Here is a 26,526-nt window from a genome sequence, read left to right as displayed (position 1 = left end):
GCTAACTTTCACTTCTGGACCATCAATACAAATTCCTTCTACATTTGTAGAGAGACACAAACAATGCTGCACAGTTTCAATGAGTGTTCCCTCTCAAGACAAAGTAGCTGTTTGATCACAATGAACTCAACAAATGGTTATCTCTTGGCTTTTTGGATTTACATTTTCAAAATAAAAAAAAGGTACATACAAGATCGTAAGATGTAGGAGCAAGAATAAACTGTTCAGCCCATTGAGTCTGCTCTGCCATTCCATAAGATCATAGCTGATCTGATCATCTTCAGCTCCTTTATTCTGATTTATCCTCATAATCCTCGATTCCCTTATTGATTAACAATTTGTCCATCTCAGACCTCAGTATACTTAATAATCCATTCGGGCAGTTTCACTGCTTTCTGATAGAAGATCTTCTTCCTTGCCTCTGTTTTACACAGGCAATCATTTTCTTCTTTGGTGCTGGACACTCCCACAAGGGGAAACAACCTCTCCACATCTGCTTTGTTTTTATTCTCTATCCTACAGTTTAGCTAAAGATGGGGGTGCCTATTGACTACTTTTAAAAGTCTCCTCTGCCCCTTGTTATTTATTTCCTTCACCAATTTGGATTCTACATCTTCCAATCAAAGATTAGTGGGCGGCACGGTGGCACAGTGGTTAGCACTGCTGCCTCACAGCGCCTGAAGACCCGGGTTCAATTCCCGACTCAGGCGACTGACTGTGTGGAGTTTGCACGTTCTCCCCGTGTCTGCGTGGGTTTCCTCCGGGTGCTCCGGTTTCCTCCCACAGTCCAAAGATGTGCGGGTCAGGTGAATTGGCCATGCTAAATTGCCCATAGTGTTAGGTAAGGGGTAATGTAGGGGTATGGGTGGGTTTCGCTTCGGCGGGTCGGTGTGGACTTGTTGGGCCGAAGGGCCTGTTTCCACACTGTAAGTCTAATCTAATCTAATCATTTCTTGCTTTCATACATATTCCACCTCGTACTAACAAATCTACCTCACCAGACTTTCTTTCTTGCCTGTCCTTTCAAAAATTCTTGTACACCTGAATATTTAGCTCTCTTTGTGCCTCCTTAATGGCTAGAGGCATTAAAATTACTGTTTGTGTTGTTAATTGTTTATTTTGTCCGAAAACAATGTGCATTTAAGTAAAGAGCTGTTAATTTTGACTTTTTGCCATGTTTTTTCACCATCCTCCTACTTGCTGCTTTCTTTTTTAATTTTGGTGCATTATATCCCTCCCTGTCCCACTATGTGCATTATTATTTGGCCTGCAATGACACCATGTTCGTTGCTTTGTAAACCTGCATAGCCTCTCGCGAGAACCCTAGTGTTAGTCTACTAACACTAAAATTACAAAAATGCACATCATTCATATTATAAAATTCAGTGATCAAGTATTTTCATGTTTCAGTGGATAATTTGAAAGATACTCTGTGGGCTAGCTTCAGCACTTAAGGAGTCCATTAATTGTTAAGCTCTCCAACATGTTAATTGTTGCTGAACCTAATGAGAAAACTATTTTTCTTTTTGATTAGTCAGTGTGTGTTTTGCATTATTCAGCTGAAACATTTTTAATGATCTATTTTCAAAAAGTCAGCTCTCACCTACTTTGGCACCTCAGCAATGCAGTTTTACATTAGTTTCTCACATTGAAGCATAGAAAAGAAAAAAGCTTTTTTTTTTGGAGTCTTAGTATTCAGAATAAATGGAAATTTGTCTTAGTACATCCAGACAAGTATTCCTGCAGCTTTTTCACATACGTTAAAAATATCTTTCTGCTGGGTCGACTTTCCAGGTAACTTTGCTAACTTTTGCCAGTGTACAGAGACAGAGGGTGGTAGTGGAGGGTCATTTTTCAGCCTCAGCTATAGGGTGAGGCTGAATAGGCTAGAGCGTCATAGAAGTTTATAAAATCATGAGGGACATGAATAAAGTGAATAGTCAAGGTCCTTTTTTACCAGGCTGTGTCACACGGATTGGTGCTGAGTCCCTGCTTTTCATAATTCATATAAATGATTTGTATGAATATAGGAGGTGTGATTAGTAAGTTTGCAGATGACACCAATGTTGGTGGTGTCATGGATAGTGAAGAAGGCTATCTAAGATTACAAAGACATATTGATCAGATTTGCCAGGAGTGGCAGGTGGAGTTTAATTTAGATAAATGTGAGGTGCTGTATTTTGGTAAGGCAAATCAGGGCAGGATTCTTACAGTTAATGGTAGGGCCCTGGGGAGTGTTGCCAAACAAAGGAGTGCAGATGCATATTTTCTGCAACTCCACTTTCAAGGTGGACAGGATGATGAAGAAGGCATTTGGCATATTGCTTTCATTGGTCAGCGCATTGAGTATAGGAATTGGGATGTCATGTTGTGGCTATACAGGACATTGGTGAAAACACTTTTAGAATACTGCATTCAATTTGATCTTGCTGCTGTAGGAAAGATGTTGTTAAATTGAAAAGGTTCAGAAAAGATTTACGAGGATATTGTGGGGATTGGAAGGGTTGAGCTATTGGGCGAGGCTGAATAGGCTAGAGCGTCATAGAAGTTTATAAAATCATGAGGGACATGAATAAAGTGAATAGTCAAGGTCCTTTTTTACCAGGGTAGGAGTATCCAGACCTAGAGGGCATAGGTTTAAGATGAGAGGGGAAAGATTTAAAAGGGACTGAGGGGCAACCTTTTCATGCAGAGGGTGGTGTGTGTATGGAACAAGCTGCCAGAGGAAGTGGGAGAAGTGGGTACAATTATACCATTTAACAGGCATCTGGGTAGATACATGAAAAGGAAAAGTTTAGAGGGATATGGGACAAATGCTGGCTTATGGGACTTGATCAGTTTAGGATACCTGGTTGGCATGTTCAAGTTGGACCGAAGTGTCTGTTTCTGTGCTGTGTAACTCTATAATCTAAGCTTTGCTTTGTAAAATACACAGTAAAATGATTCTGAATGACAAGATTTGCAGGGAATCACACATACTGGACAATTTGAAATCTACTGCTTTAGATTTATTTGATCAAACTAAATGTAGTAATTCAAATATGCAGTATGTATGCAAAATTAAAATGGCAGGAAGAAATGTGCACAAAATAAAAATAGCCTAAATGCTTTTGTGTATTACATCTACAGTCTTCCACCCTGTTGAATGTTCCTACTGCCACAGTGAGAGCATGATGGGTTTTCGATATCGTTGCCAGCAGTGTCACAATTATCAGCTATGTCAAGACTGCTTTTGGAGAGGCCATGCAAGTGGTTCTCATAGCAACCAACACCAAATGAAAGAATACACATCGTGGGTAAGAAGAGCAAGAAACAATCACCCAATTCACAACCAATACGTTGTTTCCTTGTAAGGTCTAAATTGTAATATTATCATTCAGTTTACATTCTCTTTGGATTGGCAAGGCATGTAGTGTGGACAAATATTGGTCTGTAATTGTGGTAAATATAGTGATGAAGCTGCCAACACTCGCCATGATTATACTAAATGGACAGCAACTTTTCATATCTCTACTAGTACAGTAAAAAATGGAAGTCCAGAAGCTATGTTTCTTTTGATTTGCTTCTCCACAGCCAGATGGGGCCCTCTGCAGCAGTTACATTGTAATACATTAAATTGCTCTATTTTTCTATTTGCTGTCCCATTAAATAAACTAAAAATAAAGTTGGGTCTGAGTCTATCCAAGTGTAACTGATTTTTTTTTCCCCATGGCATGTAAAATACTAATTACTATCAAGTAACATCTCTTGCACTGAAAGTTTACTTTTTCAAGTCTAAAATCTAATTCCTTCAGATTTAAAACACAACCTTTTTTAGTTTATTTAATAGACAGCTAATAGAATAGTAGAGCAATTTAATGTATTATGGTGCAGCTGTTGTGGGGGAGGGTCATCTATCTGTAGAGAAATAAGTCAAAAGAAACATAGCTTCTAGATTTCCATGTTTTACTGCACTAGCAGAGAAATGAGAAGTTGCTGTCCATTTAGAATAATCATGGTGAGTGCTGGCAGATTCATGGTTATACCACAATTACAGAATCAGATTAAAATGAATCAAAAATTCAAATAAACTTATTTTTACCTTCTCTTTTATCCCATGTTTATTTTCCCTTTTTCATTTTCTGCATAAGATTACTCATTGAATTAACTATTCTTGCCTACACTTCCTGTTTTTTCCCGAATGAAAAAATGGAAATGCTACTACAGAAGCCAGTTTACCAACCAGGAATATGCGGTGTGCTAAACCCCACTAGGTCTGTAGTTCCTTACATTCTCTCCACTCTTTCTGTGAGGTAAAGTTACATTTACAACTTGCCAATCTGCAGGCAATTTTCCAATAAATAATTTTGATAGATGACAATCAATGCATCCACTAATCTTTGGAGCCATCTCTTCCAGCACTCTATGGTGAACGTCATGATGTTTTGGGGTTTGTCAGTTTGCAGTCCCATTAATTTCTTCAACAGAGCATTTTTACTCAGACTAATTTTTTTTAGTTTGGAATTTAATCGTTTCATGTTGATATCTAATGTGAAGGCAGACACAGAATACTTAGTTTTCCAGTTCCCTATTTCCCCATCATTAGTTTTTCTCTCTCTGCCTGTAAAGGACTCGCCTTTGTTAATCTTTGACTTTTTACTTCTATAAGTTTTTACAATCCATTTTTGTTTCTTGCCAGTTTAGATATATATTCTCTGTTTTGTTACCTTCTTTGCTGAATTTTAAGATTCTCCCAAACCTTAGCTTCTTAACATCTTGTAGCAACCTCGTGGTTTGATCTAATACTATCTCTCATCTTTTCCCTCGGAACATTTCAACTCCAGGGCATCGATGTGGACTTCAACAGTTTCCTCATTTTCCCTTCCCCCCACCTCACCCCAGTTCCAAACTTCCAGCTCAGCACTTCCCATTGACTTGTCCTACCTGCTTACCTTCTTTTCCCCCTATCCACTCCACCCTCCTCCCTGACCTATCACCTTCATCCCCTCCCCCATTCACCTATTGTACTCTATGCTACTTTCTCCCCACCCTCACCCTCCTCTCATTTATCTCTCCACCCTTCAGGCACTCTGCCTGTATTCCTGACGAAGGGCTTTTGCCCGAAACATCGATTTTACTGTTCCTCGGATGCTGCCTGAACTACTGTGCTTTTCCAGCATCACTAATCCTTAATACTATCTCTCACTTCCCTTGTAAAACATAGCTGCCTTGCTTTTCTTGTTGGTTATTTTTCCTGAAAAGAATGCATGTTTATCTAAAAGCCAAGTATTAATTTTTAATAGCCATTGTCTGTGTATCATCAGAATTTTCAATTCACAACCACATTCCTTCTCATATCTTCATAATTGCCCTTGTTTAGACTTAGGAACTGAACAGTTCTCTGCAAAATAATGGTAGCCAAATACCAAGGAGCTTTCAAAATGGTAATTGATAATACACTTTTTGTTAAATTATTGGCTAGATGAAAGTTCAAGAATGTCAGGAAGGCTAGGAGAAATGGAAGTAAATGGACTGCACTATCACAGGCTTAATGAGCGATTAGGCACAGTCTGAAATTTATACTGCTATCACTCTTGATTTGCCCATTTAATTTGGTGCATTGTAATATTTTCCTCCCTTGTTTGTTCCACCCTGAATCCACACTGAAATAAGAAAAAATCGTCAATGGATGGCTATTCAACTGTTGACGTTATTGCTGGTTAGATTAAGCTTGTACCCATCTGATAACCACATTTTTAAGCAAACATAATTGGCCAACAGTTGACAATGGACACTTGGGCTGACTCGTATTCCCAACACTCAAAAACACAAAACAAACAGAGCACCCTGAACTGCAACATTGCTGCAGATCAGTTGACTAATACACGGACTAAGATCCAACTTGTATTTCTCTAGTTCCAATGGTTCAGTACCAACATTATGACATTTATGACTTCAATGAAGGGTCCAAATGTATTGTCACCAAATTTGCTGATAAAAACAAAGATACATAGGAAAGTACGTTGTGAGGAGGACACAAAGGGATAGGTTTTCAAACTAGAGCAAAGTAGTGAGAGTTTGAATTTACCCAGTTTGACAAGTTTGCATCAGGAGAAAGTTCCTGAACAGGCAGGATTTCTGTTTTGGAGATGGCAGGTGTAACTGAATTTGGGCCTACTACCTGTGGAAACATTTTGGAGGAGCTGCCAAGACATTGTCCCAATTGTTCTGTTTAATATTATGTCCTCTTGTCTCCATCTCTTGCACTTCTTCTTCTTCTCATATGCTCCCCATGCCCTATCGATGGCAACCTTTATCCTTCTACTCACTTGGTGGCCCCTCATGCACTCTATGCCATTCCATCCATCCGCAATGACCCCTCATGCCAACCTATGTCCATCCACCAAATCTAAGTGGCTCCTCATCGTCTCTGTGCAAACCTGTGGCACTACCCAGTATACCCTCAGGATGGAACGAATGAATGCAATGATAGCAATGACAACTGTGAAAAAAACATTAAAAATCGTTAATTCATTTTTTGATAAACAATTTTACTACAGCCCTATGCAAGTGTTCATCATCTAGACATTTAAGTATCGATGGAATGAACTTACAGGAATTTGACTTGACTGCGTAAGTGTATGTTGTGCAATTGACAGAATTGAGCTAAGAGGAAACTACCATTCAGCCATTCAAGCAATGTTTTCTTTTGACAACAACTATTTTAACAGAATGAAAGATGTCTGGACTCTCACCTAGTCTCATTATCCTTTCTTGCCCACTAATTACATCTTAATAATTTGAGTACAAAACTATTACACTTTTCTTTGTGTCCCATTTAAAGTAACCATTATCTATATGAACAACAGAGTGGAATGAGCGTATGTAGAATCCATATGGAGAAAGAACATCGCCAACAAGGACTTAATGGACTGAAGACCTGTTAATGTGCAGTAATAGTTTATCATTCTGTAAAATAAACCCTGGGGCTAATATGAAACGCTAAGGTTACAACGCATTAGAGATGTGACAATGTAGGGGAATGGATCGAGGTGGGTTACTTTTCGGAGGATCGGTGTGGACTTGTTGGGCTTAAGGGCCTGCTTCCATACTGTAGAGATTCTAATTCTAATTCTAATTATACTTGTAGTTAAGAATTAGAGGCATTTAAATAAATGTCATGGCTGTTTGTGATAATTATTTTGTATAATGGATTAATTTTGAGGACTGAATCCTGGATCACAGCAACTGTGTCCAGGCAGTAAATAGACTGTGGTAACAATAGCAAAACCCATTCTAAATGAATGTTGTAATGCATTGTGTTTGATAGCAAATGCAGTTTATTAGACAGTAGTGGTGATAATATGCCAAATAAAGCTTTACCAATTCTGGTCAAAGCACAGCAGGTTAGGCAGCATCTCAGGAATAGAGAATTCGACGTTTCGAGCATAAGCCCTTCATCAGGGGCTTATGCTCGAAACGTCGAATTCTCTATTCCTGAGATGCTGCCTAACCTGCTGTGCTTTGACCAGCAACACATTTGCAGCTGTGATCTCCAGCATCTGCAGACCTCATGTTTTACCAATTCTGGGCCTTCCCTATTAGTTGAAGATGATCACAAACAATTATGGTGCTGTGAAGGGAAAGAAAGAAGGAGGATAAAATAAATACATGTCCAGTTGCACAGTTTAGTAGCTTTTGTTTTCAGAAATTGTGGTGCTGTTTTGATATTCTGCATATCTATGTTATCTTTACCATCATTATTCCCAGAAATCCCCTGCAAAGAAGCTAACCAACGCACTTAGCAAGTCTTTAAGTTGTGCTTCCAATCGTGAACCTTTGCACCCAGTGTATCCTGAACAGCCTGAAAAACCGCTAAATCTGGCACATATTGTGTAAGTATATGTTGATCTTTTCAGCTTTAAGAATTAATTTCCTAAGCTGTTTCTCAACAGCTTAATGAAAGACACTCTGTGGAGTGGATCTGTTTCTAAATGTATTTACAAGGAAAACTTAGCTAGTTACCAAATTTGTTAACATCATTGCATCTTTGTATACTATCAGCTTTTTCTATCAACATTAGAAACCTGTAATGTAAATATCTAGTCAAGCGTTCTCCCCATCTTCTGAAGCTGCAAATGAATGGCCCAGGTTTTGCACTATCCATGAAATCGAAGCTATCAGCATTCTTACATAATACTCCACTGAAAGGGTTGGGAATATTTAGAGGCTGTACCTGTGTAGAATAATGTGGAAATACTGAACTTACTACACGTGATTCGATGCTTCTCCAGAGGGTTGTTATGGAAGCACCTCCAAAGGGCAATTAGTGAGAAACTTGAATTGTTGGAAATGTTCATTCTTCCATTTTGAATCTCACTGTGTAAACCCTTGGCAACTTCATCTTTTTGAATTAAATGTAACTGAGTTTATTACAGTGTACTAACTTCATTATTCTTTTGTGTTTATTCATGGAATTTAGGTAGTATTGATTAGATGATCATTTATTGCTTATCATCAGTTGGCCTTGAGAAGATGGTGATAAGCAGCCTTCTTGAACTCCTGCAGTTCTTGGGCAGAGCCATTAGAATAGATCATAGAATAGTACAGGCTCTTCAGTCCTTGATGTTGTGCTGACTTTTTATCCTACTTTAAGATCAAGTTAACTGACATACCTTTCACTTTACTATCATCCATGTGCCTATCCAAGAGTTACTTAAATATCCCTAATGTATCTGACTCTACTAGCACTGCTGGCAGTATATTCCACATATCTATCACTCTGTCTAAGAAGTTTATCTTTGATATCTCCCCATAACTTTCCTCCAATCACCTTAAAATTATGCTCCCTTGTGATAGCCATTTCTATCCAAGGAAAAAACTCTGACTATCCGCTCCATCAATGCCTCTCATCATCTTGTACACCTCCATCAAGTCACCTCTCATTCTTCTTCACTCCAATGTGAAAAGCCCTAGCTACCTCAACTTTCCTTCATAAGACATGCCCTCCAATCCAGGCAGCATCTTGGTAAATCTTCTTTGCACGCTCTCTAAAGATTCCACAACCTTCCTCTAATGAGAACTGAACACAATATTCCAAATATGGTCCAACCAGAGCTTTGTAGAGCTGCAGATGTGTGTTGAATCATGGCAGAAAATTTACACACAGCAAACCTTCACAATGGACAATGTGATGGTGACCAGGTATATCTTTTCAGTAAAGTTGATTATTATGAAAAACTCTGAACCTGAAAATTTAATTTGACAAGTGTGGAATCTGATACCCTCAGAAAAGAAAAATAATGTTTTAGTTTTTTAAATGTGTATTTCCTGCTATGTCACCCATGAGGATTCTTTAGTCTTTTTGACAGAATAGTTTAATTGCTGCTTGTCCTGGTCACAAACTACACAGTTCCTCTAAAGAAGCCAGAAATTCTAAAAGATTCCAGGAGAATAGAAATCCCTATGACAGATCTGTTAAAAACCAGGCAGTAACTGTGTGGGAAATGAGCATAAAAGGCATTCTTTACCACTCACAGCAAAATCCACGCCAATCAAATCCAGAACAGGACATGTGGTTGAAATGAGAATAGAAAATGTAATGCTTCACTTAACTATTAAAGCTACACTGCTATTCAAATCATTACTGTAACATTGGAAACTTGTTCTTGGTCCACTTCAGTACCTCTTAAAGAAAAGGAATTTGTTTGTGAACATATTGAATTTATAAATGAATGGCACGTTCTACATTTAATTACTTGCATTTTCTTACAATGTCTTTGCCTTTGTTGCTGCACAGAAATGATTATGGGTAAGTATTGTTTTACATTTGTATTTAAGTATTTTCTAGAATAAATAAACCTGAGATATACAGTAATCAGTGGTAGTGTCGAGTAAACATGTAGCAAGCACTAATGAGACTAGATATGAAATAGTGGCCAGAAAGCTTCCAGGGCAATGGTGGCCCGTACATGAATAGAAATGTCAGGGGTGATCCTACTTCGGCTATTTATGGGAACTATGTCTGGATTTCATGACTGTCAAGCAGCTAATGATCTGCCATGGGGCTCTTTAGGGACTGAGATGCCTCTTTCAAAATCTGATAGCAAATTGAGGGCCAGCAACTCTTTAGTCCCAGCGACCACTGCTGGGATTGCATTCAATCCAGTGACCACTGCTGGGATTGCATTCAATCCAGAGAAACAACGTGGATACTACCCTCATAGGATGAATTTAGTTCTGAATATTTTCCTAATCAACCTGTTCAGTGATGTCATGGAGTGTATGGGACTTGAACCTGGTCCTCCTGGCTCAGAGGTATGAACACTGCCATTGCAGCAAAAGAGCTGTGCAATATGTGCTGTTCTACTCACTGGGGGCTGTCAGGGATGTTCTAACAAGTGGATTGAGAGTAGTTAGTGAAGGAATTGCTGTCTTCTTGGACCACAGAGTGCCCAGCCAGGAGGGTCTGCCTCTGAACATACATGGAAGCCTCCAGGGTGTAACAGGCAACCTACCCACATGATTGAGAATCCCCTTACTTTTGTTAAAATGCCAGCATTTATTGGTAGAGGCCTTCAGTCGGCATCTCAAGGGCCTCAGTTGGCTGTTGGACTTGAGTGCCTTCTACTTCATTCCCCAACATTGGCAAATATTATGGGGACAGAAATGCAACAAGCACCTTGCAACCATTTCACCTCTACTTAACTTTTCAGTCTCCTCTGCATCACAGATCATTCCTCAAGGACCCATAAAATCCTGGCTAATGTAACTTTTTGGTTGGCTATCAAATTCTTCACAGTTATTATGCTTACAGTCAGTTAGGTAATCCATAATTTATTATACAAAAAGAAAATACTGTACATTTCAAATCTTTTTTGATTTCACTGTCTTCATTGTTCTTTACTATAACTACAATTTTTTGTATCTTACTTAGACAAAATGTATAATTTGTTTTGATACCCAACCTGGAAAATCATTGAACCAAACTTCATTGGATTTTTGCTTCAGATAGTTTAAAGATAGCAGCATTTTTAATTATTGTATCATCATGATTATTCAGAATGTAAAATATTCTGCATTCCAATTTTGGGAAATGTGTAATTTACTATTTGTTTGAATTTCCTCATTTGAATTGAAGTGTATAATGGAAAATGTGCAGTTGGATTTGCCAACAAGGGAGCAGATTTAATGTTTTAAAACTTATAATTTTTATGTTATCTTGATAAAAGTTTGAAGTATTTACTCCCTTCCCAAAAATTAAGGGGGTATGAGGTCAGCTTCCTAAGTATTAATTCCACCCAATCATAAGATTGTATAATATTGAAGCACAGACAGAGGCCATTTTAGCCATTGTGCCTTTGGTCATCCTTTGATAAAGCTATTCAATTAAGTTTACTCCCATGCTGTTTCCCCATTGTCCTATAATTTTATAAAAGTATCTTTAGAATCAGAAGCAGGTCATTTGGTTTATCGAGTCAACATTGACCCTCTGAACAGCATCCTACCTAGACCCACCCCCTACCCTGTCCCCATGACTAATCCACCTAACTTAAACATCCCTGGACACTGGGCAATTTAGCATAGCCAGTCCATCTAACCTGCATATTGTTGGACTATGGGAGGAAGCAGGAGCACCCAGAGAAAGTCCAGGCAGACATGGGGAGAATGTGCAAATTCTACACAGACAGTCACCTGAGCTGGAATTGCATCTGGATCTGGAATTTTATTATGGATACTGCTTTCACCATCCTTTTAGCAATCATATTCCACGTCATATGAACTCATTGTTGCCAGTCACTTCAAATCTGTCCACTTTAGTTTCAAACCTTGGGCTACTGGAAATACGTTTTCCTTGTTTATGTTATAAACATATTAATGATTTTGAACACCTTTGCCAATTCTCCACGATGTTTTTTGCTCTAAGTAGACCAACCCCAACTACTTCAGTCTTGGCACATAACTGAAGTGTCTCTGGTAAATCTCTTCTGCATTCTTTCCAAGGAAGGTCCTGACATTCCTCTTAAAATCAGATGTCTAAAATTGAACACAACATATTTCAGTATTTAAGCAGTGATTCATAAAGCTTAGTATAGCTTTCAGATTTATTCTTCTTGCTTTTGCTCTGGATTCCATGTATTTTTTTTATGGCCTGCTTTCACCATGTTCTGCCACTTTCAAAGACTTGTATAATTTCTATCGGCCCCCATGCTCTTTTAAATTTTTACTTTGTTCATATTAACTTCCTTCATTCTTTCTTCCAAAATGTATCATTTCATACTTCTATTAAATTACATTTTCTATATTTGCTCATTTTACTAGTCTGCTCATGCTCTCCTGAAGTTTATTACTGTCTTCATCGTTCTTTACTGGACTTGCAAGCTTTTGTAGCATACTTTGAAACTTTATAATACATCTAAGTTCAGGTCATTGATATAATATCAAAAAGAGCAGTAGTCCTTAAACCAATTCACAGAAGATACTACTTCACACTCTAGTTTGAGAAATGGTCATTCACTATAACTTAATGCTTTATTTTCTTTAGCTGGTTTTTTAACCATATTTCCAAGTCAGAATGATGAGTGACTTGAGGGGATCTTGCACGTGTTAATATTCCCCTGTATCTGCTGCCCCTTGTCCTTCCAGATGGTAATAGTTGTGGGTTTGAAAGTTGCTTTTGAAGGATCTTTGATGAATTTCTACAGTGAATCAAAAGATGTGGAATGCAGTGATCCTTCCAATCAGCCTTTACTTACAACTTGCAATCAAATGAGCAACTTTGTAAATCCAGCACATATATTTTTTTCTGTGAATGAGCAAACAAATTGAGAAGAAAGATCAACTAATTGTTGCCATAAATCCTAAACTAGAGCAGTGCTCCAATTTCCACTATGGTCTCACTTCCTTGAAATTCTTACTGCAGAAGATTAGGAAGACCTCCATGTGCAAATGGCCATGTTTTATTTTGGGTTGACTTCTCTTGCAGCTAAAGTAGAAATGAGAAACTTCAAGTTTTAAGCTGATCTGAAGTAACTTTTCTTGGTGATCTTGTAACTTCTCAACTGCAAAATTGTGATGACTGCTTCTACAAGCCTTTAATTCCAGTAACTATATGTGTATTGGTTGACTGTTAACAGGTAATCTCCCTATCCTGCATCACTTTCCGTTACTTACATCAATCAAGTGATGTTAACCATACACTAGTTCTAAACATAGTTTTATTGTGGGTCCAACACTTCTCACATTGCCCAAGTTTTGACCCCAATACCTGTTCGATATTCTTGGCTATTGAATTATTTGTGTTTATGAAATTTAGGTCCATTCTCTGCCTGGCTACTAAATGGAATCTTTCATTATGAAAAGTAGTTATAGTTTTGTGATGTTCATATTTTCTATGATCTTCCCATAGAGAGATGTGAGCACTATTAAATTATAGTTGTTGATGTTGCATATGTTAAATCCGATCAGGAAGGGAGAGAAATAATAATAGGAAAGGATGGAAAAATGGTTGTATTAAGAATGTGGAATACCTTCGCCTCTATACATGACAGAGTTTCATCAGGTCTCATAAGGTACAAATTCTGTTGTAAATTATCATAGATGTCAGTGTATAATCCCCCATATAAATGTCCAAAACTATGGTGGCAGTAATTTGAGACTGCATGATAGCAGTTAGAACATAGAACATAGAAAAATACAGCGCAGTACAGGCCCTTCGGCCCTCGATGTTGCACCGATCCAAGCCCACTTAACCTACACTAGCCCACTATCCTCCATATACCTATCCAATGCCCATTTAAATGCCCATAAAGAGGGAGAGTCCACCACTGTTACTGGCAGGGCAATCCATGAACTCACGACTCGCTGAGTAAAGAATCTACTCCTAACATCAGTCCTATACCTACCACCCCTTAATTTAAAGCTATGCCCCCTCATAATATCTGACTCCATATGTGGAAAAAGGTTCTCACGGTCAACCCTATCTAAACCCCTAATCATCTTGTACACCTCTATCAAGTCATCCCTAAACCTTCTTTTCTCCAATGAAAACAGCCCCAAGTGCCTCAGCCTTTCCTCATACGATCTTCCTACCATACCAGGCAACATCCTGGTAAACCTCCTCTGCATCCGTTCCAGTGCCTCCACATCCTTCCTATAGTATGGCGATCAAAACTGCATACAATACTCCAGATGCGGCCGCACCAGAGTCTTATACAACTGCAACATGACCTCAGTTCTTGGCTTGCTTCATAACAAACTGTGATTTAATGACTTCGGTCTCAGCTCCCCCGGCAACATTCAGCAGTTGGATGGCTTCTGACTGTTCTTCATGGGATGCTGTGAAATTGACCATCAGATGTAGCATGACGGTTGAGCCTACAGGTGTCAGCATGGAGTTGGTCACCAACTCTAGGCTAGAAATGTTGTTTTCTATCCATGTTTAGTAGGAGCCAGATTTTTCCTTGCTCTTTAACAGTGATACAAGGTTCTTTGGTAGATCTTCTAATGTCCTGAATAGTTCAATGTGCTTACCCATCAGCCATTTACTACAGTTAGTTCTATCACCTGAGTCTACTATTTCCCACTGTTCTGACTGCAGACCACTCGTACCAAGTAGCTCACTGGGTACATAACCAGCCTCTAAACTGCCCCTTTAGGGTATGCATTATATATTTTCTATTAATTTGCCTATCCCTAATTTTCCAAGAACTAAGAGACTTTGTAGGCCATTTAAGGAGCCATTTAACAATTAACCACATTGCTGGGGGTCTAGAATCACATCTCGGCCAGACCAAGTAGGGATGACAGATTTTCTTTCCAAAAGGATATTAGTTAAACAGTTTTGTTTTAGTCTCAATAAATGATAGTTCCCTACCTGCACTAGTGGTTGCAAATGTCAAACCAAATGATGGGTTTCTTATTTACTCCTCAGTCTCTTCTCCCTCTTGGCTTTCATCTGTCAGCACCATTGTCTGACCAAGCTGCAGATTATATATCTGCTAAAGTCAAAATGACCCTCTCATGATAGTTGGCATTTAGCCTGACTATCTTCAGAGGCATAAAACTTCCATACCAGTATTAGTTGTTCATTTTTACTGTTATGCTCCAAATAAAATAGTCACAATCAAAAGAGAATAAAATGCATGCATCTTTAGGAAGTACAAAGGACTCCATCATGATGCCTCCTTGCAAGGTCTCATTATAAGAATCTACTTTCTGATGCTGTCAGTTATTCTCAAAACATGCAGTTAGTTTTAGTAATTTTATCTTTAATACAAAATTAACAACGTTAACATTGTCATGTACACACACTCTTAGTAATCTTTCAAATAAATCTAATGACAATTATACCCTAATTGTGTAGCAATTGAGACTGCCATAAATTCTCACCAGATTAAGATTTACTGAACAGCAATAAAATATTAAAACAAAAGTTGGAATATGTGGGAAATACTCAAGGAATAAATTATGGAAAGCAGTTGGAACCAACATTCGGATAGATGTTAAGACCTTGGAAAGGATGTACAGGAAATTTCTGACTTCAGTTACAGGGCAAGCCTAGAGAAACTGGAGTAATGTCTCATAGAGCAAAAAAAGTTGAGTATTGAGAATTAATATAAGTGTTGAACATCATGAAAAATTTTATTAGACCAAATAAGGAAACATTTTCTCAAGTGGAAGAAAAGTGCATATCCATACAACACAGATTTAAGTTGATTAGCAAACAAAAGAGAGACAGGGTTTTATGATCTGGAAAACATTGCCTGAAATATTGGTGGAGGCAGAAACAATAACTTTCAAAAGCAGATTGAATAAATACTTGAAGAAGAGAAAGTTGCAAAGCTTTTGAGAGAAATGGCATTGGAATTGATTGAAGTATTCTGTCGAACATCCAGCACAGGCACAGTGGTTATGCCCAGAGACACTCCTTTGCCCAATTTTTAACTGAGATGTTAAAACAGTTAAATAGCAGACCAATGAATTCCATTTGAAACTTAATTTCTCATATTTGCATACTGTGTTTTGTTTTTATTGATGACAAAATTATATTCAATCCTTCAGAACAAACTAATAGATCATCTTAAGCATTTTGCCAACCTTTCAAATTGTGACTTGTAAATTACTGTTGCTTGTTTGTCACATCAAACTGCATCGCTGTGGGCAAATTTTTAATCTGCTTTGCAGGAAGTTGTACTTTGTAACAGTATCAATGAACGGTGTAAGCATTGCAGATGTACTCCTGGATATTGTTAAAATGTCATTACAAACCATGGTTTCTGTGCCTTCATAGGCCTTCAAGACCTCCTCCTAACATGAATGATACAATGTTCTCCCATTCAGTAATTACCTCAGGAAGCCCCAGCCCTAATAAGAGGTAAGTCAGTCTGTTCTATGCATCTTGAAAAGGTAAGAATAAAATGAAAACCATTAGAACTTTAATTTAAAACACAATTAATAATCTCTTTGGATTAAATACTATTGACTAATTCTCTTTCGTAGTAAACATTTTTCAGTTAAAATTGTATTTTTTTAAATGAGATGGGTGGGGGTGAACACCAATGGTCATAAAATCTAGTCCTGTGTGTATGGTTAGGAATTCACAGGGGAAAATCATAAGTTGGTACAGCTTAATATAGTTTGAATTTTTGAAAACAGGAAAATTATTTCCAATTCACCATTTAAGATTTCTCAAGTAAGCAACGTTCTTGTGTGAGGTCATGGGCAAAGGTAAAGTTGCCGTGTTCTGTTGGACCGTTTAGCCTCTTTCCCATTAGAGAGAGACCCCTGATGCTGATTTAACCTGAGAACCATCACGCCTCAGGTGAGGGGAAAGGTTGAGAAGGAGAGCCATTCATAGTAACCTCAGCCAGTGTGGGAATTGAACCCATGCTGTTGGCATAACTCTGATTGCAATCCAGATATCCAGCTAACTCAAATAAACTGAGCCCAAGATTGTAGATATGAAAGGGTTAATGTATAAGTTAAGAGGAAACTCCACTCTGACATGATATGCTTGGAGCAGCACTTCACAGCTTGCGGCAGTTGAGCCCAAGATCTTCATTGAAACATGTCTTCCTGTTTTTAGTAGTAGTTAATTTATCAAAGAGTTAAAGCAACATGTTATATAATCATTTGAGACGTAGTAAATCACATCTTGTTATCAAGGATAAGAGCTTTTTCTGCTTCATCCTTCAACATTGACAATGAGAAAACCCTTGTACTAGTATAAGAAAGAATTTGGTGGCAACACCCTGTGCCAACTACAAGTGGTCAATACCCAGGCATCACTTCATATTATAACAAGATGATAATGATAGCATTCTCAACACTATTGTAAGAAACAAGATCTGTCTTTTTGCTGTATTTCTCGATCCCTTCTCTCAATGAACAAATATTGTGTGACTGGAATCTATTTGTGCTAATCACTCAAGTGTATTTAAATAACATGCCTGCCTTTATTAATTTATTCATTTAAGGATTGCCAGCATTTACTCCCCACCCCCTACTTACTAACTGTCCATGAGAGGTAGTTACTGCCGTCCGAGATGAAAGAACTTGCACTGTGATGTTCAAGAGGGCAATCTAATATATTAACTCAGCACTGATCGGGCGCAGGAGATTGTGTAACTTTAAGAGATTGACTATGCTCCTGATAACATTGTGCATCTAAGTGATAGAAATTTTGGTGTTTGAATTTAGAGAATTGTTAGCCTGCACTTTGTATACTTGCAGCCACTGTGTGACTGTTGTACTGGGGGAATGCTTAAGGGCGTGAATAGGATGTCAATCAAATCTGTTGGTTTGTCCTGAATACAATTGTCTTTGGAGTTGCACTCATTCAGGCAAGTTTGGTGCATTTCATCACATCCCTGGATTGTGTTTGTGGAGGTACGTGGCTGATCCAGAGTAGCTTGTAGGGCCAGATTGATCTTCCTGGCCTGCAAACTGTGCTTAAAGAAGTTTGCTGTCCTCCGTTCACATCCTCTCATCTTCTTTAAGCTGCTGGGTTTCCTGAGGCTTAGGAAACCAGGCATCCTATGACTAAAAATGGAATAATTGTTAAAACAGAGGCAAGAAGCCACAAAATAATATTAAAATGACTACCCTTCTTCTCACGGATGGATTGGTCACACACTTTAGTCCCATCTCCATTAAACAGGAAACCACAACTCCAGTCCATTATTTTTGGGAAATTATGGTTCAGCCTTGTCTTTAAAGAGCCTTATACATATCATTATATTCTCAGAATAGAAAAAAAAGTTCAAGTTGATAATGGATAACAAATGAAAATCCAAACTGTTGAATGGAAAGTTACAGATGAGTTAGTGGATCATTCAGATATTTCCATCTGTTTGCCACACAACTTTTTTTTTTAATTTGAGGTATTATTGTCACATGTACCAAGATACAGTGAAAATTATTGTTTGCATGCTAACCTGACAAATCATAGCTTACATAAGTACATTAGAATAATAGAACATAATGATGAATGTAGTGTTTTGGCTACAGAGAAGGTGCAAAGAAAGATCAACTAATATATAAGATATCCATTCATAAACCTAATAACAGTGGGGAAGAAGTTGTTCTTGAAACTGTTGGTATGTGTTTTCAAACTTTTGTATCCTGCACCTGATGGAAAAGGGTGGAAGAGAGTATATACAGAGGTGAGAAACTATAATTTCATTCATTGTGATAAAATATAACTAATGTTTGTATGCACTGTCTGAATTATATGTGGAATTATAATCTGTATATGAAAAAGATTAGTCTATATTGGATATTCTGTTACTGATAATTGTCACTGTTGTTGAGACTGTGATAATGACTAATTGGACAGATTATAAAGTGCATGATGCCATGGGGGACCTGTTCATGGTTATTTAATTCTGCGTTCAGAATTTTCCGGCTGCCTTTGACCTAGATTACAATTTCTTCTTATAGCAATGAATGCTTAGGGAAAGAATAAAATAAAAATCCAAAATAACTAGGTAAAATATTAATACACCACCTTTTGCATTGCACGTGTAATGAAATGAATCAGGCATGATTGCCAAGCCAGTCACAGAGTCATACAGCAAGGAAATAGATCCTTCAATCCAACGAGTCCTTGCGATCTGCAAGGAGTCCACATAGCCCCACATGCTTGCGTTTAGCCCATATCCCTCCAAATACTTCTTATTCATGTACTTATCTGAATGTCTTTAAATGTTGTAATTGTACTCACATCCACTGCTCCGTTTGGAAGTTCATTCCACATAAGAATCACCCTGTCTAAAAATAAATTGCTGCTCATTTCTTTTTTGAAATCTTTCTCCTCTTAGCTGAAAGATATGTCCTCTAGTCTTGAAATCCCCCACCCTAAGTAAAAATACACCTGCCATTCACCTTATCTAATCCCCTCATGATTTTATAAACCTCTATAAGGTCATCCCCCACAACGTCCTATGCTCCAGTGAAAGAAATCCCAGTCTATCCGGTCTCTGCTTATAACTCAAATCCTCCATTCCCAGCAACAACCTATTTAATCTCTTCTGAACCCTCTCCAGCTAAGTAATATCTTTCCTATAACAGGATGACCAGAACTGGACACAGAACTGGCACCCAGAAGAGGCCTCAGTCAATTTATCTTTCTTTATTTGACAGCAAAATTTAACTCTTTCACTTGTAATGGAACAGACCAGACCCCCTCAAAATATTTTAGTAAGGTAACCTAGACACTAATCATTTCTTATTTTACAAGCAAATGTAATGGGCTGTGTTCTAGATATAATGCATCTGGTCACGCTACATTAAGCAAAAAGACAATTTATTTGAAAACTATAGTTAAAAGACAAACAAAAGAAAGAACTTAGAATAACAACTCCATTGGAAAACTTAACTGAATAATAGATATAATGACTATTACTAATTAACTCTTCCAAAATATTAACATCCCAGAAACACATCCATTGGCAAAAAGGCAATTTCAGACACAGATTTTCATATACAGTTCTCCAATCCAAGAGAAAAAACTATCAAGAGAAAATTCAGAGAGAGTAGTAGCTAGGAGACATTTACTGAAGCTTCCAAATCTGTTGAGACCCAACAACTTCTAATGCCATTGAAAAACTAAAACTCAGAAATCCTGATCTGTGAGATGCTTTATAAAAAAATCCCAAGGCCCCAAGCTGTTTGCATTACTCAAGACTGCTCGATGCCTCTGCCTTACAACCTCACTTCAAAATAAAACAGGACAAAATAACCTCTGAAAGCCAGAGCATCGTCACACACTTCCATGCTGAAGTTTTTTTAAATTGCACATTTTGTGAAAGAATGTCCTCATTCAAGAAAGGGAGCAGAGACAACCCTGGTAATTATAGACCAGTGAACCTTACTTTGTTGCAGGTAAAGTTTGGTAAAGATTGTAAGAAATAGGATTTACAATCATCTAGAGAGGAATAAGTTGATTTGGGATAGTCAACATGGTTTTGTGAAGAATAGGTCATGCCTCACAAACCTTATTGATTTCTTTGAGATAGTGACCAAACAGGTGGATGAGAGTAAACCAGTTGATGTGGTGCATATGGAATTCAGTAAAGCATTTGATAATGGTAGGCTACTGCACAAAATACGGAGGCGTGGGATTTTGGGTGATTTAGCGGTTTGGATCAGAAATTGGCTAGCTGAAAGAAGACAGAGGTTGGTAGTTGATGGGAAATGTTCATCCAGGAGTTCAGTTATGAGTGGTATATCACAAAGATCTGTTCTGGGGCTATTGCCGTTTGTCATTTTTAAAAATGCCTGAGCTAAGGGCATAGAAGGATGGGTTAGTAACTTTGTGGATGACACTAAGGTCGGTGGAGTTGTGGATAGTGTTGAAGGATGTTGCAGATTACAGAGAAACATAAGTAAGCTGCAGAGCTGGACTGAGGTGTGGCAAATCACTTCCCAGGAATTCTGTCAATTGTGTCCACAAATTTCTTAATTTCCACAATTACCACTTGTCTAGATAACCTGAGCAGCAGGGTCAGACTGTGGATTAGAGTAGGCCAGTGATGCCTGGCCTGTGACTGTAGTGGCACAGCAGAACAAGTTGGACTGTCTTTAAGTATTTTTTTTACTGTATTTTAAATTAAGAGAGTGGCACCAATACATTGTAATGGTATAAACTTTTCAATGTATTTTACATTGAATACACATGAATTCCATTCAATTCAATTCAACAAATCACAACTTTAGACTTTGTACAATGGGATTGGAATATACTCTCCACCTATTCCATTTACCGACACTGGCTTTTATTGAATTGTTTGGAGGGAAACTAAATGCTTCTCCAGCAAGAGAGTTTGAGTATCTGCTGTGTTCTGAAGTATAGTTATGGGCTTGGATGCTTGCTTTGAAGAAAAAAAACAGGTAATTTTCCTTTGAGTGAATGAGGAGACTATAGCTCTAAATACAATTTGTATAAAATAATAATGATATTGAGATGGTCATGTGCCACAGAAACCCAAAGTGTGTGATTGTAAAATGTTTTATAAAGATACTAACATCAAATAGTGATTGGATGAAATATGTCTTTTTCCAAAAGAGAAGATTGGATTAGTTTCAAAAATTCAGATAAAATGTTCTTATGACAACTCCACAATATTAAATATGTTTAGACGTGTTTCTTTTTAGATCCTTTTGGCTTAGAGTATAAATTACAATTTGCTTTTAACTGATTAGCTAATTAAATAAGTCAAATAAGGGCAATAGGAAAATTTGGAAGTAAATTTCTGGATACAAACTAGCAATAAACCATTCCTCCACACCCAGACCAAATGGGACAGGGTTAAGGTGCTCAACACACGTACACAGCTGGTGCATTGTTCCAACAATTGAAGTTCATTCTTCTAACCTGTCTGCCTTTGCTTCCGTTCATGTCCATTCCCACCTCAAGTTTGATTCAGATGCTGGTGACTCTGACTCCAGCATGTCCCTACCACTCCACGTAAAGAATAGCACAGGTCAGCACTGCTGAGCAAGAGGTGAGATTGCAAAGTTGGTCCAACTCTCAATCTTGCCTTAAAAATGAAAATCTGCCCTTTGTTCTATTTGGTCAAATGCAGTATTGCAACAACCTCTTTTAGACAAATGAAGGTCTGGCAGAAAATAAAACTGGGATCTATGCCAGATATCCTGGGAGCTGTCAAGATTTGTATACTATTCGGATTTTGTTGGTAATCTGACAAGCAGCCTCACTGGGGACAAAGGATAAAACTTTTCTGCTGTTGTCGTTGATCTTTCTGTCGCTGCATCAACATCTCGTTATCCTTCTGATTGTACGCTTGATTTTTTTTGAATGATTCCACTTTCAAGTATCTGCACATTACATGTACTACTGATTGAGGAGGTAAGACTGAACTAAGCACATATCACTACATTAAGGTTGGTCTTAAGGCTTCAGCCAACTTTTCATATCTGAATGTTGTGTAGTGAAGTGCCGTTTAAGAGTAATTCTGTGAAATCTCCTTTTGACCCTTCTATCATTAGTCATCCTTCAATGTTGCAGAGTGCATATGGACTGTTATGTTGCCTTGAAGTGTTTGAGCATCTTGTGGATCAGTGTTGACCTGCAAAAGGAAGCACTTAGGTCTGCCTAGAAGAGCTGCACAATGTACAATGATGGAGATTGAACAATTGTTCAATGTATATCTCTAAGTCTTGAATGGTAATGCGTGCCATTGAAAAGCTGATACATAGAATGAAACTTTCTCTCCAGAGATATATGAAATAATCATTGATTCAGTACTCCCACTCACAAAATGGGTGTACGTGTGGAGTAATATGTGCTGCCCAGGCCTTAGTTCAAGTCTTGTACCTTGTCTTTAGCCTGAGTCCACATTAAAGTGAAACAAGTTAGCTCCACTCATCAATGTCGCGGTTTGGGAATCTCTTGCATCTGAACCTATCCATAGTCAAGAGATTAGTATTCATGAGAGATGAGCAATGCTTTATCATTACAACTTCTTTCATTCTTGGGATGGCTGAAGAGACTGCTCATCTTTCACACAGGTCTCACTTTGCCAGATCTGACAGGAAAATAACACTGGAGCAGGCATTTAAGAATGTAAGTGAACACATATTTCCAAAGTACAAGATTATTTACAATTATGTGGTATAATGCCACCTAAGTGTCCTCTGTTAGCCTGGATAACTTAGTTGTCCCTGATAGTGTTTTGGCTCGCAAAGCCTAGAAATGCTGAGACTGCCATTTTCCTCAGTCCACTTTCCTCAGTTTGAATTGTTGCAGGTTTTGAGATCACAGGCTGTAAGGCGATAGAGGAGCTGAGCATTGCGTAAGATATTTCCGAGGGTCCCATATGTGACATTTATTTTTCCCAATGGGGGCCACCTGGCACCATTCTTTTTCTCTGAGAGGAAAGGTGCATGTGGAGTGAGATCACAAACCCTCGCTCCCTCTTGCTTTGCTATTGAGGCTGGTCACCAATAGCTAAAGAGACTAAGTGCAGATATGTATGAATATTTGAGAGACACTGAGTGTGTTTTTATTCAGACAGCCAGATGCACACATACCAGAGCTAGCATGCCACTGATATCATTGGTAGAATCCTCCGTCTTTTGACCCAGTTTACAGATTGCCTCTGACAACCTGCCTGCTGAGCTTCTCCTTGCATTTTGATTAAGTAATTAATAACCAACACCATAGGAATGTAATCTACCTGGAGCTGAGCAGGTGCTTATCCTGCAACAAGTCCCAGAGAGCTGGGGCATATCTTGCTCCCAAGTCAAATCAATGGGTCCTCCTCAAGAGTGAAAGTAGAGTTAGGAGTTTCTGTCACTGACATTATTAACATAAGTGAGTGGTATTAGGAGAGCTATGCAGCATCGCAGAACAAAGATGATCAAGTTGGCTCTTCTCACGAGTGATTCTGCTCCTTACTGGCCAGTTCTAAACTTCTTAGAGTGATTGAAATCCCTGATGCCTTTTCATGGGCCAGTTTTTCCTGCAGTGACATAGAGGGACAAGTAATCAGTGGTATTGATGCAGCAGGCGCAAAGGTGAGGTGTCCATTATGAGTATTCGTGAAGCACATAGGTCAGAAAGAGTTAGTAGCTTAGGAGGAGGAACTGGGTAACAGCCATTGAGTAAACAGAGTTAAAGACACAAAAAAACTGCAGATTCTGGAATCCAAAATAGACAAGCAGGAGGCTGGAAGAACATAGCAAGCCAGGCAGTAAACAGATGCATGAAATGGTAAGTGTTGTAGACCATGAGCCTTGGTTGAGATGGTTTTGCAGAATTAGAGTAAGTAGTAGCCGTGTGAGTATGAGGAAATAGAAGATGGTTGTTCCTTGCAGAGTGAAGAATATCATTGACCTGCTACCTGCTCTACTGGGCATTCCTTTAAACAGAGGAGACAGCGCTCTCTGGGCTGCAAATCATATTCATTCTATGAGAAAAGTCACTACAAACCATGATGGACCAGGCACCATGAATTTTAGTGCCTTTAACTAATGGGAAAATGCCTCCTAGAGAGTTGTTATGGTACAGGAGACTACTCAGTCTATTTTTTTATGCTTATTCTTTTCTCTTCAAATCAAATTTACAGAATTCATGATCCCAAATAGTATCCTAAATAGTTTGCTGTTCAGAATACGAACACTTGTTTGAACATAAAAAAATGAAAACTCTATTCTATTGGAACTACTTTGCTGGTACTTCATATGGTATTCTATTTTTAAGATTTGTATCTAGTTACAAAGTAACATGTGATATAATTTAGATGTGATTTTCATTTTCACTTTTAGGAATGTAAATAGATAATTTTAGATGACATTTTTGCATTCTGATTGCTATATTGAAAGCTTCAAGTCTTAGTTCTGTTCTAATGATGTATGGATGTGAATTCAGCATATTTCCTAGGTTCAGATGAATTGCTGCAGATCTTGAGTTAGGTGCATTGTCCTACATTGGTCAAAGTCTCAGAAGACCAGAGAATAATCAGTGTTTGATGCATATGAACAACGTGTTAACTTTAACTTTGTAAATTCAGTACTTAATAGTTATGTCTTGGTGCTAATAAATGAAAATAATATCCAAATGTCTGACAATATATTTTTTGCAGATGTTTAATGCCAATCTGTTTGAGCTTTTCGGAGATCTTAATGTTACTAACCATTTCACTGTAGACTTTTGAAACCCTCAATATATTACAACAATAACAGAAATACTAGCAATTGCTTTAATACATGGATTTTTCTGAAAAAAATCCACATCCCTTGTACCATCAGAAATAAAGTGTTTTCTGCTTTCGAAGTCACTTATACTTTATTCTTGGTTTAATTTACTCAGGTTACTAGATGAGATGAATGATGAACATACTGTCATTCAGCTGTATGTAAATGAGCTTATGAACGATGCACGGTCAGTGATAGAGACCAAACTTTGATTTTATTAAATAGTCTCTGATACGAAGCCACCTGCTTTATAGAATGTATTTAGCCCATATAGATTGTGGTAGTTCTGGGTCTGTGATGAGTTTAACAATTAATATGCAAGTATCCTTTTTATTGACTTAAGATAATAGTGTTTGAAATTATTTATATTTTCTATATAAAATTAAGAAAATAAACATTTTATTAAGGTTGCTTAAGAAACAAAGTTGAAAAATTCTATACAGTCCAAAGGGTCAAATCATCTGGTGTGTAATTTGGTAGACATTTTATTGAAAACTTTGAAACTCCTAAAGTCTGATTTACAGATGAAATATTTCAAAATAATATGAAAATATAATTGACTATTCTTAAAAATAAGGAATGAAAGATAATTTGATCCATGTTTTTTCTTCATTGGAGTGATTAGAATACATACATCCCATTTGAAAGTAATGTCATAGTGAACAGCAGTCAGTCCACACATGGAATGATAGGAGATGCATTCTAGATGTTTCCCATAGGGAACATTGAGAGAATTGCAAACTCCAGGCCATTTGCTCACTGGAGAATTCCTGCAATCTAGTGTATATTTTGAGGGAAAACATGTCTCTGCTTGGCCATCTGCTGTACTTTAATTATTTGGGAAAGGACCATTTAATTGATATGAGATGATATTAATCTGCTGGAGGAAATCCCACTTTCTTTTGCTCCTGGCTATCAGAAATCACCAACTATTCAAAGTTTGTGAGAAGATTTGTAGCTCGGGTGCTCGTTGTTGTGGTTCTGTTTGCCGAGCTGGGAATTTGTGTTGCAGACGTTTCGTCCCCTGTCTAGGTGACATCCTCAGTGCTTGGGAGCCTCCTGTGAAGTGCTTCTGTGATCTTTCCTCCACCATTTGTAGTGGTTGGAATCTGCTGCTTCCGGTTGTCAGTTCCAGCTGTCTGCTGCAGTGGTCGGTATATTGGGTCCATGTCGATGTGCTTATTGATTGAATCTGTGGATGATTGCCATGCCTCTAGGAATTCCCTGGCTGTTCTCTGTTTGGCTTGTCCTATAATAGTAGTGTTGTCCCAGTCAAATTCATTTTGCTTGTCATCTGCATGGTCGTGTCGTTTTGTGGCTAGTTGG

The 26,526-nt window shown here is 38.0% G+C and overlaps 1 protein-coding gene across 15 annotated transcripts in view; it reads left to right on the top strand.

Annotated features, from left to right (window-relative positions):
- The window catches only part of dtna (dystrobrevin, alpha), a 201,165-nt gene that overhangs the window by 113,001 nt on the left and 61,638 nt on the right, over positions 1-26,526 (top strand). For all 15 annotated transcript variants that reach the window (XM_060823522.1, XM_060823546.1, XM_060823517.1 and 12 more), the window contains exons 8-10: positions 3,130-3,296; positions 7,750-7,874; positions 16,271-16,354. In XM_060823522.1, coding sequence (XP_060679505.1) covers positions 3,130-3,296; positions 7,750-7,874; positions 16,271-16,354 — 376 coding nt within the window. The remainder of the gene's footprint in view (positions 1-3,129; positions 3,297-7,749; positions 7,875-16,270; positions 16,355-26,526) is intronic.

The sequence above is a fragment of the Hemiscyllium ocellatum genome, chromosome 4 (genome assembly GCF_020745735.1).
Source record: "Hemiscyllium ocellatum isolate sHemOce1 chromosome 4, sHemOce1.pat.X.cur, whole genome shotgun sequence".
Lineage (NCBI taxonomy): Eukaryota > Metazoa > Chordata > Chondrichthyes > Orectolobiformes > Hemiscylliidae > Hemiscyllium > Hemiscyllium ocellatum.
This window is presented reverse-complemented; position numbering and strand designations above follow the sequence as displayed.